General features: G+C 47.6%; 1 protein-coding gene across 1 annotated transcript in view; it reads right to left on the bottom strand.

Moving 5' to 3' along the window:
• The window catches only part of Tgfbr3 (transforming growth factor beta receptor 3), a 170,826-nt gene that overhangs the window by 24,416 nt on the left and 132,067 nt on the right, over positions 1-14,343 (bottom strand). Inside the window, exons 9-14 of the mRNA XM_050155755.1 lie at positions 12,389-12,732; positions 11,847-11,999; positions 9,469-9,612; positions 9,161-9,328; positions 5,038-5,334; positions 2,799-2,916 (exon numbers count right to left, since the gene is read on the bottom strand). Coding sequence (XP_050011712.1) covers positions 2,799-2,916; positions 5,038-5,334; positions 9,161-9,328; positions 9,469-9,612; positions 11,847-11,999; positions 12,389-12,732 — 1,224 coding nt within the window. The remainder of the gene's footprint in view (positions 1-2,798; positions 2,917-5,037; positions 5,335-9,160; positions 9,329-9,468; positions 9,613-11,846; positions 12,000-12,388; positions 12,733-14,343) is intronic.

Here is a 14,343-nt window from a genome sequence, read left to right on the forward strand (position 1 = left end):
TTGGGAAACTGCAGTTCAACCTCCTCAATTTGTTTCACAAACCTAAGCATAAACTGTTCACCCACTTGCTTCTCCACTAAAATCTCACCTCAATTAGCGAATCTCATGAAATTGCTTTGATATCCGGTTAAAAAAACAACACTTTCCTCTTGAGCGTTTATGTAAAGAAAACACAGAGTGTTCAGTGTAATGACTAAGTTTAAATAAAAGTAATTACCTAATTTACAAGAGAAATTACTTAGAAAAATACCACTGGAGTTTTAAAAAAAGAATGAAAGAATTGCTGGAAGTTATAGTGTTGTAATATTAATGCCTAAGTACTGTCTGGCACGGGGCACAACCAGCTGCTGCGTTCAATTACCAGCTGAATGCGTGATCTCAAAATAGGGTAAGGGTAAGGGACAAGGAGCGAGGTGGCTGCTGCAATTGTTAACTACTTTTATAGGACAAAACACAGTCAGCTGTTCTCAACTATGAATTCTTTGCAAGGCAATTCATTCCTATTCCTTTCCCCTGGACGCAACGATAAGGGTAGTAGTATTTGGGCAACCCAGTTGAAGTGAGACTACCTACTAAATGACTGAGAACCAACCAATAAAAGCCTAACAAGCTACATTCAAGACAAAACCCAATAAACACCTGACATGTGCACCCAGCATCTAGGGCAGTTAGGAAATGAACTGGAATCTGTTTGCTCCTCCTAACAGCTCAGCCGGGTGTCAGGGCTGCAAGGGCTTGCATGTCCCTGTTCTAACCTCTCCTTTCCAGATAAGAACCTGAACTGGGGAGGTCATGAGGGCTTGCCATAGCCCGCTGGGTATGGAGGGAATAAGGGCTGTGAGCCAGTCTCTACCCCATGCCTCTTTGAAGGGGTGAGACACCTGGAATGGCCACTTCTTATTGAGAAATTGACCAGCACCCACCTGTCTCTTCTCTGGTAGCTCACGACTGCTCCAGAACCACCCACTGCTAAGTCCTGCCAGTCCTGGCCCCAAAGTACCATCCCAGGGCACCCCAGATCTGGTGTCAGCACCAGCCACCACAGCTCCCCTCTAAGGCCCAGCAGCCGGGACTGAGCTGCTCGCCGGCTTTTGCTAGGCTTCTCTCTGCCCTTCAGGGTGGCAGGACAAGGTCCACGACTGCAATGCTGGCGTATCTCACCCTGGATGCTTGACACCCCCTCTTATCCCGCTCACTCTGCCAGTCTTTTCTCAGCTTGACACCCTTTGAGAGCAAGGCTTCTGGGGAGCGACAGGCTGTTTTAGACAGGGAGGACGGCAGCTACTCAGATCACCCATGCGACATGCAGCCCCACCCCTCAGCTGTTGACAGCTGCCTGCTGCATCCTGGCTTTCTCAGGTCCCTGGGGCTGTGATGCTCTCCCCGCAGTCCCTGGAGTCCCCCGCTGGCCGTCTGGGCCTGCCTGTCGCCCCGGTGTGACACCACACATCTCAGGACATGTCTGTCCTTCTTTCCTAGTCAGTATAGCTCAGTGAGTGTTCTTACACATGAAGGACTGGAAACCCTGGGAATGAGGAGGAGCAATGGAGTTCTGAAAACTCCTTCGTAAATCTCAGCTTCCTTCCAGTATTCCTGAGTGGACGGTGCCCACGGGTGAGAAGCCCTCCCCGAAGCTGTGGTCTTGATGAAGCGTTTCTGTAGCACGGAGAGAGCAGACCCGTGAGCATAGATAGCACGGAGAGCTGGGCCGTGCAAGCGTGCAAGTCCCAGCACGTCACAGACCACAGGAGCACGTCTGAAATGCAGCCGAGAGGAGCATGGCGGAGCCAGCCTTTACGGTGATGTCATTCTTTCGTGGTGCGTGGATCGAACCCACTGTCTTCTACACCTATCTAGCCCTCCTCCACTGAGCTGTTTCTCCGCCCCTCGTCTGTTCTTTAAAGAAGAATTTGTAAATAATTACACACAGCACAGTGGCAGAATTGGAACTCTCTTGGGGCAAAGAAGTATTTTCTATATTGACTGCCTTAGGCTATTTTTTGTTTACATTTATGTGTTCATTACAGGTGGGTGTACGTGCGTGTGCATGTGTGTACCATGGATGTCAGGACTTGGGGAAGTCAGATTTCTCATTCTACATCCTTGTGAGTTCAGGGATCAATGCAGGTCGTCAGGCTTTACGGCTTTAACCTTTAACCCGCTGAGCTATCTCACTAGCACTGGCTTATATTTTATTTTTTTGAACAAAACTGGACTTAAAACACTTATTTACTCTGTGTGCATGTGTGTGTGTGTGTGTGTATCATATCATGCAGGTTATGGTCGGATGACATTTACTATTCTGTGTATCTGTGTGGAGACACATGTGTAACACCATGCAGATGAAGGTCAGAGGAAACATTACTCCACGTGTCTGTGTGCATGCATGTGTGCATGTGTGTCATACGATGTAAGTGATGGTCAGAGGAATTGTTATTCTGTGCGTCCATGTACATGTGTGTGTACATGTGAGCATACGTGTCACACCGTGCAGATAAGGGCAGAGGAAACATTACTCCGTGTGTCTGTGTGCGTGCATGTGTTCATACGTGTCACACCGTGCAGATGAAGGTCAGAAGAAACATTACTCCGTGTGTGTGTGCGTGCATGTGTTCATACGTGTCACACCGTGCAGATGAAGGGCAGAAGAAACATTACTCCGTGTGTGTGTGCGTGCATGTGTTCATACGTGTCACACCGTGCAGATGAAGGGCAGAAGAACCTTGCAGGGTCATTTTCTTTGCCATGTGTGTTTTGGGGGTCTCTATGAGGAGCAGGTTTAGGTCCCCCCTTCTCACCTTTATAATCTGGCTGGTGGATCACAGCCAGGGGCTTGGTAAACGTCTTCTTATTCTGCATCATGGTCCAGATCATGGCGGCATCTAGAGAGGTGCAGGCCTCATCAGGACTCACGCACTGCGGAGAGGCGGAGCAAAGCAGTCACAGTCATGGCTCATAGGGAAGTCACGAGTCCTGCACACGCTGTCTTCTGGTCCCTCACCAGAGAGCTCACGGCTGCTAACATGGGGAACACAGGGCATCTGTGTGCACACTGTCTTCTGGTCCCTCACCAGAGAGCTCACGGCTGCTAACCATGGGGAAGACAGGGCATCTGTGTGCTTTTCAAAGAACCCTAGATAATCAGTGTGTTTTCACTGTACTCGAAGATGCAAATATCAACGGACAGCTTACAGACATCCTCCTCAGCCCCTCCCCACAAACAGTTTCAGAATTCGTTTGACAAATGGGTGAACTACAGATGTGATGTTCTTGGCCCTGTCCAATAATGGCTTCTTTGTGATAACATCTATAATCTGTGATTGTGGGAAACTGCATTTATTGCGTTATGATAGAATTTATATCTGTTGATAATTGTAAACATATTGTCATACTTGTTGGATTTTTTTTTTTACATTCTACAAAATTAGGTTTCCCATAATCATCTTCTGTTTGTTTTCATTTTTTCCCCTGGTGCAAACATTTAACCTGGCACCTCACACATGCTCTACTATGTCACCCAGGCGTGGAAGTATGAGACCAGCAGTTTCTAGCTATTTTAAGTCTGGAAAGTTATCAGGAACGACATGTCTGGAGGTGGAGGGTATCATATCTGATACGCTTCTCTGGGCCACACACAAGCCAGATACACACCCTGAGAAGAACTTTGCTGCAGAGGGAAAGGCATGTCATGATGGGAAGAAGGCGTGCTGTTGAGAAGACGTGAAGCTCCTTTCACTGCTGTGGCTCCCTTGACTCTCCGGCTAGTCCTCCAGTTAATTAAGACTGTACGATGCTAACTCTGTCTCAGAGGCTGACCCTGGGCCAGACACTTAACTCACAGCAAAGGGCAGGGCAAGACTCGGTGATCACGAGTACCTTTTCCTAGAAGGTCACAGAAGTACTCAGGAGTTACTAGGAACAGGGAACTGCTGCCTTTAAGAAGGCATTAACCGTTCCACCTCAGCATCCCGCCTCCTTTGCTCTTCTACCCGGAAGGGAAGTGTGTGCTACTTTCATTTCTGGAGGACTAAAGGTAGCAGTGGCTATAGAAGCAGACAGGTGAGCAGAGCCCGAGTCTTTAGCTTTGTTCCCTGAGGACTGGTGGTCGGCTGTGTATTAATTTGTAGACAAAACTCAGTGACTTCTCAGGGAAATGATTCAAGGAATTCAGGTCAGTAGAAATCTATTTAATAGGTATTTTTCTCCACCTACTTTTTCTTCCAGTTTCTGTATACGAGAATTCTAAACATATAAATGCTACAGCTTGATTCTGGACTTCTGAGACACTAGTAGATCCCAGATTCCAAGGGAGTTAGAATCCAGTTTAGACTGTGTGTAACAGTTACAGAATAAACACGCAGAGGAAATTATATGAAATCACATTAGCTCATAGCAACAGCAGGAGATACCTGTCCCACACAAGGCAGACCTAACAAGGTGTCACAGTTGACCCAACTGAGCCCCTGTGGTGGCTGCTCCGACAAGGTCAAAGGGTTCTAATTTCTGTTGTGGCAACAGAACATAGCCGTTTAATGTGGGCAACGGCACGAGGCAAATACGATAAGCTGATAAGGAACCAGGCGAAAGTAAAATATTTGTTAGTTTCCCTTAGAAATCCTTCAGAGATAAGGCTGTCTTATAACCCACACAGAGAAGGTCAAAAAAACAATTGCAATCCCAGTCTCACTGGGACCTGGAAAAATTAATCCTCACACTGATCTCGTCCTTTCGATTCCTTGTTCTTCTGGCACAGCACACTATCTGACCAACAGAGCCAGGGCCAGCCTCTCCCTCGGTGGAAGTCATTCCTGGGTTATCACTCTAAGGTACAGCTAAGCACGGACGGAAAAACTAGCTCACTGTCAGGGTTTATTTTCCAAAACCTAAAGCACATGTTCCCTGTCGCTTCAACCAGACTTCAAAAACTCAAAACTACAACCTCAGCCTGCAGGAACTTGGATTCCACGTTCCCATTAGGGCGTCTCTTGACCTAAATACGCCCAAATCCGCGGTCCAGACAGGCGAGAGCCCACTCACCTTTGGCAGCCTCTGCGGGCCCTTCCTCCTGGTGCACAGCGTCAGCTCACAGTGTAGGAAGAGCAGGGAGGTGTTGAACACGGACTTGAAGACAAAGCTGAAGCGCTTCTTGTCCACCTCGGCGTGCGGGATGGGGAAGTGCACTCTCTTGGAGCTGTAGAACTTCACAGACTCATCCTTGGGACAGATGTTCTCGATGATGGTGTAGTCAGACATCCTGTCCGGGTTTGAGAACGGAGAGACAAAGCAGGTTTGGATGGCAAAGCCCAGTTCTTGGTCGGCCTTGGTGACGGACACCTGCCAAGGAACAAGACGGAGTCAGAAACGGCTGGCGTCTTGTACTTTAGCCACCCAGACTGTATCCCGACACAGCTCTTTGGGTAACACTGCTCTGTTTTCATATTTACAGCTCTCCAGCTGTGACAGAAACACACACTGATTGACTTGGCGCGAATGACAACAAACTGTTTAATTCAAACACTGCAAGTTACAAATACAAAATGGGTTAAGGCTCTCTGGCCCTCTGCAAGCCCTCGGAGATAACAATGTAAAACTAAATTATGCACCTGAGTGGATTTTCTGAAACAAGCACACACAGGCGAAGCCCGCAAGGCCACAACAGCAGATTATGACCGGGACCAGTTTTTTTTAATGCTGCCCTGTAGCTCAGGACGGAGGAGAATCCACGTGCTGGAGGCAGGCAGGACTACTCGAGAAAGCGGAGCAAGGCCAGGAGAGCAGGATGTGGTAGACGCAGCCTGCTTTGTCAGTCAGCAGGCCCATGGTGCTTTGTACCACGGACAGTGTGACCCGGTGGCCGTCACCAACCTGGCACCAAGCCGGCCTTGCCAAGAACTCTCCTGTCATTCTTTAATCCCCCGGGGGGGGGGCGTTAAAGGGAAAACTAACCTGGAGACATTTCTAACTCATTTCCTTTTCCCTCTCACACGTGTGTGCCGTGTCTATGCCGTGTCTATGCCGTGTCTATGCCGTGTCTATGCCGTGTCTATGCCGTGTCTATGCCGTGTCTATGCCGTGTCTATGCCGTGTCTAGATCTTACTGAGGTTTCTTCTGTTTAGACAGGGGAAGGAGCGCTTAGCCAAATGTAAACAGTATTCAAACCTTAGCTCTCCTGAACCCTGCTAGAATCCCTGGAGCAAAACTGGCTTTACTGTCTGGTGACGTGTGATGGCTGTGTGAACTGCTCGCCTGGCTTCCGTGCCTCTTTCCTTGACTAAACCAAGTATAAATAATAAACTTCAACACTTTAGAAATAAAGCTAGTCCTCATCCATACACCATGAGCCCCCAAATGCTTAAAAAGACAGAGATAATAAACAAACCTTGCACTTGGAACCCGCCCAGGGGAAATCCCCGACACTGCAGGAACCCTCATCCATAGCACACCCAGAGATCCCACACTGGTAACTGTGGGACATTCCACACGGACGTGAACAGAGGGCAAAGCTGATTACGATGTTGCCGTAGTGTTTAACATGTCACAAATACTACCTTCACTATCTTTCCGAGTGCTTTCTGAGGAACAAGCTATTCTGTCTTAGAGAGATTACCAGGTAAGTTACATACATGTTAAAACACAAAGTGCCATTAACATGAACTCAGTCTTCAGTGTAAGACTATGCTGACTCTGTCTCTCTTTCAAAGGCAGGCGAAGGCAGAATGTCTGCCTAGACTCTCTCCTCAGTGCTTCGGAGGAGGAAAACCTTAGGTCCTGCTGCAGAATGGACCAGAAGTGAATGGTAGGAAGATTATAGGCTGGGGATGAGACCAGACCCAGGAATCCCCACGCTCTGCTCCTGACGTGCGGACCAAAAGCTCTCTTCCCACCTACTACAGGATGGCAGCAGCAGTTAATGCGGAAGATGCAGTTAGTGTGAGAAACAGCGACTAGAAGAGGCTCACGCCGACAGCGTGGGTCCCAGCCGGTGAGAACTCCCACTGTTAGCAGCGCGACTCTAGATGCTGACTAGGCCGGATGAACTGAGAAGAAGAACTGACATCATATCACCAGGCGTCACCCAGGAGTGCCCACCTTGGATTAGGGGAAAGAACTGTGGACTAGAGGAAGTAGAGGTTCCAGAAAAGGCTAAGGAGGGCAGCTGGAGAAGAAACCAAGAAATGACTTTTCAGGTTAAGCCAGTGATTTATGAAGTTTTATTTTACTTACGTAAAGAAGTTTTCCTACCAGAGGAGGAGTCCAAACAGGGAAAGAAAGACAGGGCATGGCCAGTTGCTACCCTATTTAGCAAAACATTTACAGATTCTTTCAGGTTTTAGGTAGTTTCAATCAAGTTTAAATCGGTTCATAACTACTCCCCAGTTCCAAATCCTTCTTAACATACTTGATATGTAAAGCAGCAAAAAATATTTGATCCACTTTTAAAATCAAATTTAACTATAAAAATATGATAAGTGAAAAGAAATAGAAGGAAAAACAAGAGTGAAAATGTAGAAGGGACCGAAGGGACGGGAGAGGGGACCTCCCAACAACACAGTTCAAGTAAGCGAGTACTTCAGAGGGAGAGAAAAAGGAAAATACTGGGGGTGGGATACACAAGGCAGATTAGCCACTGGCTGGCATAAATTGGCAAAGCCACAAAGGAACAGATCTAGGCATGCGCCTGGAGAAGAGCAAGCTGTAGCTAACCCACGGCAGAGGCAGGAGTCAGACTAATGAGGCTGTGGGCTGTGAACACAGAAAAGGCTGAGGAAAAGAGCCCTGTTGTAGGGACAATCATGGTTAGGAACAACACAGAGCAGTGGTTCCCCCAAAGCGCGGCTATGCACGCACAATGGGGGAGGGGCAGCAGGGAACATGGCTCCACTATGACTGCAGAAAGCATAGTGGGTTACCTGGCTCCACTCCAACCCAGTGCCCACGCACACTGTCTTTGGAAATGACAAAGGTGCTCTGCAGTGGCTGTCACCTAAGGAAGCTTCTCACCCTCCCACTGTGAGGCACAACAGCAGCCAGCTGCTTCGCGCCAAAGCCAAAGATGCCTTTTGGTGAGACCAGCAGATGCTATGCCAATGGGGTCACTACAGACTCTGCCCAGGACACACAGACGGCAGACAGCCTGCTGCTGTAGGTCCATCTTCCTCAGAATGGATCTGTGAACTTAGACACTGACGTTGATACGGAGGTATGTTTTCTTCCCTTTCAAATGACAAGCTGAGGGGCCATGACAGAGGCGCCTGGTGGCCAATAGCGTGGCCTCGAGAAGTAGGACTCCACAGCTGCGCTACTTTGGACGGCTTAAATCTTAATTTTCTCATCTGAAAGTCAGATCTTAAAAATGAGTCCCCTCTTACAGGATCCTGCTAACAAGTCAATCATGGTGATGATATTCACAACTGCATTCGGTACGTCATGAAACAGCAATACATATCAGGGGTTACTATTTCGTTATTACCACCACTGCCTAATAATTTCATAGGCATTCCAGATTTAAGCTCTGTGTGATGACTGCTGTTGGAAATGGGAAATGGCTTTGACAAATTCGGGAGGCGATTTAGATAATGACTTGGCAGAAACAACTTCACACACAGACATGCACATGCACACACACACGCACACACATACATACATACACGCACACACAATACACGCATGCACACACACGCACATGCATGCACACACGCGCACACAGACACAATGCACACGCACACATACAGACACACACGCACACACATGCACATGCATGTACACACACACGCACGCATGTGCACACACACAGAGCTGCTCACTCGACAGTAAATCCAAGATGAAGTGGGAGGCAATCTGAAAGCGTCCATCCTAACCCTCACACTGGATGACTGAACAAAACTGTCCCTAAAAGTGTGGACAGCGAAACAAGCAGGCTGCTTTACTGGTAGACTTCACATTTTTCTCACTTTTTTCTTTTTGGCATTTACCAAAAAAACCACTACATCCATTTAGCATATGCCATAACATCCCAATATCCCTCCCCCCTTTTTGTCAGAAAGTGACCTGCAGGAGTTTTCTGAGCCAAGCTGTTTCCTAGATGAAGGTGTCAGCTAGTGGTACAGGAGCTGCACAGGGTACTAGGCTGGATGCCTGTGGCCAGCACTCTATTCTTACCTCCACATAAACATGCCCGTTCTCTGCCACAGAGAAGACCCCGGGGGAGGGCACCAGAAAGAGGTCTGTGCTGTACAGCTCCATGTTGAAGGTGATGTTTCCATCGAGCGGATCCCGGAAGCCACTGGGATTCCTCAGCTGCCGCAAGCTGCAGTTAAACTGGAACACCTCCAAGCAGACAAGGCTACGTCAGTCACATGCTGAGCTTTGGTCTTTTACATGCAATTTCATGTAAGTTCCCAGTGAAGACAAACCAAACGAACAACGTAATCCACAACAGAACAAAGCAAACAGAAACCAATACCTACCTTCACAGTTCTAGCTCGGCTCAGGGAGATGGCCTCTCCTTCATCGGTGTCTCCTGAAAATCCACTGTCACCTGACTCCAAGTCTTCAAAGCCCCCTGACCCGCTGCCACTGCCATCCCCACGGGATGGCGTCTGTACCATAATCTAAAACACAGGAGATGCACAGCTTTGTGTCATGTGCTTCTGCACCCATGGAACAATTCGGTGCAAACAGAAAATCGGGCTGGATACAAACGACAGCAAGAGCAAATTCTCCAAACTTGTTAGGATTTTAAACCTCAAAGTGATGGGAAAATACAGAAAGGCTCAACTCAAGCTGGAGATCTGAACCAAAATTTGGATTTTTTTCTTGCAAAAAATTATAGATTTATTTATAACCAAACATGTTTATAAATAAACATGGAATAATTATAAGTTATGTCAAATAGTGGGGACACTAGACATGGAAGTGGAGGAGCTGGGGCTGCTGACAGATTTGCCCACATCTTGTGGGTCCTCAGACACTTACTAATTTGTGTCAGTGTTTGATCTTTTATAATGTCTGGATTGCATGTGCGCGTGTGCATGTGTGCGTACATGAATGCATGTGTGTGTGCATGTGTGTGTGTGTGTGTGTGTGTGTGTGTGTGAGAGAGAGACAGTTGGAGAACACTTTGCAAGTCAGTTCTCTCCTTTCCCCGTATGTGGGTCCTGGGGACTGAACTCACATTGTACGGCTTGGCATCAGGCGCTTTTACCCACTGAACAAACCTCTGGTTCTATCTGGACCTTTTAAGGTTTGCGGAAAGTTTGGTTTAAGTTAGAAGCATGGTACCTAATGTTTCCATGGAGCAATTCTTCTCCTCTCTGGTCTTGCATACTCCGCCCCCTTTTTATTCTCAATCCTTCCTACTATCTTTTCTTGCGTGTATGAGTATAGAAAAGAAAATGTTCTATTCACAACAATCTGTCTTAACATTGGCTGAAATTATTCCACTGGGTTGGTTCGGAATAGAATGGAAAAGTGACCCAAAGATCACACTCCACAAATAAAATTTTAATCTATTCCCATTTCATATGATTAAATTGTGAGCATAATGGAAAATAAAAACAAACAGGAAGTCTGAAGATTCCTACAAGCTGCTGTGTCACTCATGGAAGGGTGACTAGGAAGGACTAGGAGGAGCAAGAAGGCAGGCAGCACGGTGGTGACCCGAGAAAACACCATCAACATTCACAAGCGCAGCCATGGTGTAGGCTTCAAGAAGCGTGCTCCTAGGGCACTCAAAGCAATCCAGAAATTTGCCATGTAGGAGATGGGGACTCCAGATGTGCAGATTGATGCCAGGCTCAATAAAGCCATCTGGGACAAAGGAATAAGGAATGTCCCATACTACATCCGGGTATGTTTGTCCAGAAAACGTCGTGAGGATGAGGACTCACCAAACAAGCTCCACACACTGGGAACTTACACACCTGTTGCCACGTTCAAAATCTACAGTCAACGCGGATGAGAGTTAACCTGATGCATCCCAAACAAAATCTACAGTCAACGCGGATGAGAGCTAACCTGCTGCATCTCAAACAGAGGTGGAGAGCTGCCAAGAAGAAGAAGAGGAGGAGGAGGGGAGGAGAAGGGAGAGGAAGAAGAGGCAGGCAAGAGAGCTTGGAGGTGTCTGAGGCAAGCAGCTGGAGAATTCACGCCTTGCTCTTAACAGTCAAGAAAACAAAAGCATACAAGAAAGAGGTGACTTCTGGGACCAGGACATCCTTATTCTTCAGAAGCAGTTGAGACCTTAGACTCAGTAGATCACCGTTTCTTCCCAGTGCTAATTTGGAAATCAGTTTAAAATGTCCAAGTCAAGTACCTCACTATCATACGGACGGCAATGGATGATCTTTGTAGAGGGGAGGGGGGCACTTGTGCAGCCTTTTCTCAGTTAACTTCAAAAATAAAATTTCTTAAATTTAGGGTCTTTCTTAGAGGTGGAGAGACTTGATAATTTTACCAAGATTCTTTTCTGATTTTAAACTCATGAGGGAAGGAGTCAGCTGTCTGGAGATGCACATATAACCTAGGGTTTTGGAATTTTACTCCCATCAAGACCAACCTATTTGACCCTCCGGTGTGAGCAGAGCAGGATGGCACAGGCACTGTCTCCTTCCTGGTTGACCATCATCAGATGGAAGGAGGAAATGTGTGATTACCTCAGCTCCAGCTGAGAAAACAGAACCTTCAAATCCCACAGACTCACTGATAAACCAAAACAAGAGTTCGGGGTCAAAGTCCATCCCATTTTGCTGAGATCTGACTTCTGGCCTTATCTCTATCCCCGTTGTCTTCTGAGACGTGAGGAGACTAACACTGAGTGATAACCAGCCATGCCACCAGCACTCACCGAGTTATAGTAGACCACACCGTCAGGGGCTGACCGCCAGTGTCCAGTGCCACAGCCATTCAGGGGGGACTCCAAAACAAAGTGGGTGCTGTTCATCTTGGCTTTGCATGAATGATTTGACAGGGTGAGCTCTATCTCTGAGTAGTTACCGGTCTGAAATGGACAACAGAGTGGAGGGCTTCACAGCTGCTCAGGAGCAGTGCCTACCTCAGCCTACCTCTGACAGAGGCGGCTCGTGGCCTGCCCCGGTGCCCCTCCCCCCCCTCCCCATTCGCCCACCACCTGTCAACAGCCCCTGATTGTGTTTGCTGGCACTGAAAATCCAATAGCAAAATATTGACACAGGAGGATCTGAACTCCTCCCCTCTTTTGAGAACAGGAAGTCGGATGAGGGTTGTAGCCCAGGGCAAGTGGCCCATCCAACGAGGGGAAAAACTACCAAGTGTAGGGTTCAAAAGTGAAATAACTTCAGGGAAATAATGGACACAGGATTGCAGCTGGCTGGGGAACATTTCTTGGGAGGACCACACTGAGTCACTGACCTTGAGAGAGTCTCTGAGGGAGTCTTTGCTCACAGTTACGGTCAACTTTTCACTGTCACACTTGACCGACAAGGCGTTGGCCACACCCCCCTGTACTTCTTCCGGCTCTTTGTGGTCCTGATACAGTGGGATGCTGGGAATGGCAGGATTCTTTGGATGGAGAATCCTATCTTCTCCCTCCTTCCAGCCTTTCTTGGGGATATTCCCGAAAGAGAATGGGAGACCTTCATCTTTGCTTTTCCCTCCCAGGAAGGGTGGGTTATCCAGGGTAGGCCTGTGGCCATGGCCCAGCAGGATCCAAAGCTCTGGAGGAGTGGTGTGGACTTCCTCGTCTCTCATCTCCTCTGTGGAAACAAAAGGTGAAGCATGGTGAGTGGCTGATGCCAGGCTGCGTCATCGTTAGACACGGGGTCACTGGTAACACAACTGGAGTCAAAGCGCAGGGCATAGAACTGACTAAGCAGTGTGGAAACCCCAGTTCTGATCGGGGGTTCTAACTAGCTAAGTGGCTTCGAACTTGTGACTTATTTCTCTGTGACTCAGTTTCTCGAGTTTTAAACTTTAAAAGTTTGGATTGTAACCGTGATCCTCAGCTTGGGCTTCACGTTGAAATCACTTTGGGGCTTTGGATAAAATGCAGCTCCAGTGAGCGTTTGGAGCTTCTAGTGTGACAGCAACGCTCGACCACGACTGAGAGCCGTTCTGCTCGACAAATTCTAAGTTCCTACCAACTACACACCTGTGCCAATTGGGGCAATAACATGCTATGCAAAGGTCCTTAAAATACTTTCATTTAATCCAGGGGTCTTAAAATCATTTCTCAAAATATCTCTTGAAACAACATTGGCATTTTTATTTTATATTTTGCAGCACCAAGGATCGAGCCCAGGTTCTTTATCACAGTGGGTGATTCCTCTGCCTCTTTAACACTGCTATTTTAGAATTATTTTGCTGCCTTCTTTTTGACTGATAAAAATCTAGGCGATATCCAGGTACCCTGGTCCTTTTGAGCCTCAACTCTGGAAGAAGAGAGCCGCTTAGGCACACTTATTCCTTGAAAGGAAGATAGAATTCCGTAAAGGCCACATGTAGCATCGCCATGTTTCCAATAACTGCGTGAGAAACTCATGTTTCCCCAGGATTCTCTGCATCCACGGTTATCTGAGCCCAGCTGATGGAGGCTTAAGGCTACACCCACCTCAGGGTAAGATAGGCAGAAACCATCTGGAGACGTGACCCCTCCTTCAACATGATCCTTTTGAAAAGGATGTTATAGACAAAGCACCAAAGGAAGTCACAGCTTTGGAGTGCTTTCAACACGCACATTGATTAAAAACAAACAAACAAACAAAAATACTACCACCCCACACGGAAAACAACAACAAAACATTTTGGCAACTCAGTAGGGTAGATGTTGTTCTTGGTATTTTGATTGTTGACAAGGAATCTAAGGTTCAGGCTTGGGGATTAAGTAACACCTCCCTGAATAGTAAAGCAACACTAACGCTGGGTGGGAAGGTAGAATGGGAAGCTTCGATCCATCAGTACTGTGCCACATGGTACCACTGGGCGAGGAACAGGTCCAGAGATCAGAGAACTAGGGGGTTCAGGTCACACCTACTTTAAAACTCCCGACACTCCCAAGGGCTTGCAGACTCTGCTTCTGCTAGCCAAACTCCACACCCTGAAGAAATTCTCCCCGTCTGAGTCCCCATGGCTGTTCTCCCGTAACCGTCAGCGGTTGACCATAGGCTTTTCCCCAATGGTCCTGCCCCCTTGGTCTTCTCAGTTGTGATTGGTCACTAATCACTCTAATATAATCACAGAGGACATGTAATCCATCACGGAACATAGGCGCTACGGCTGCCTCCATACTACGTGAGCTTAAGCTTTACACCGACAGACAAACTATCAAACCGCACCACAGAAAACCAGTAACCATCACGTGGACGTGA

The sequence above is a fragment of the Alexandromys fortis genome, unplaced genomic scaffold (genome assembly GCF_014885135.2).
Source record: "Alexandromys fortis isolate MF-2015 unplaced genomic scaffold, M_Fortis_MF-2015_v1.1 scaffold_87, whole genome shotgun sequence".
In the NCBI taxonomy this organism is placed as follows: Eukaryota; Metazoa; Chordata; class Mammalia; order Rodentia; family Cricetidae; genus Alexandromys; species Alexandromys fortis.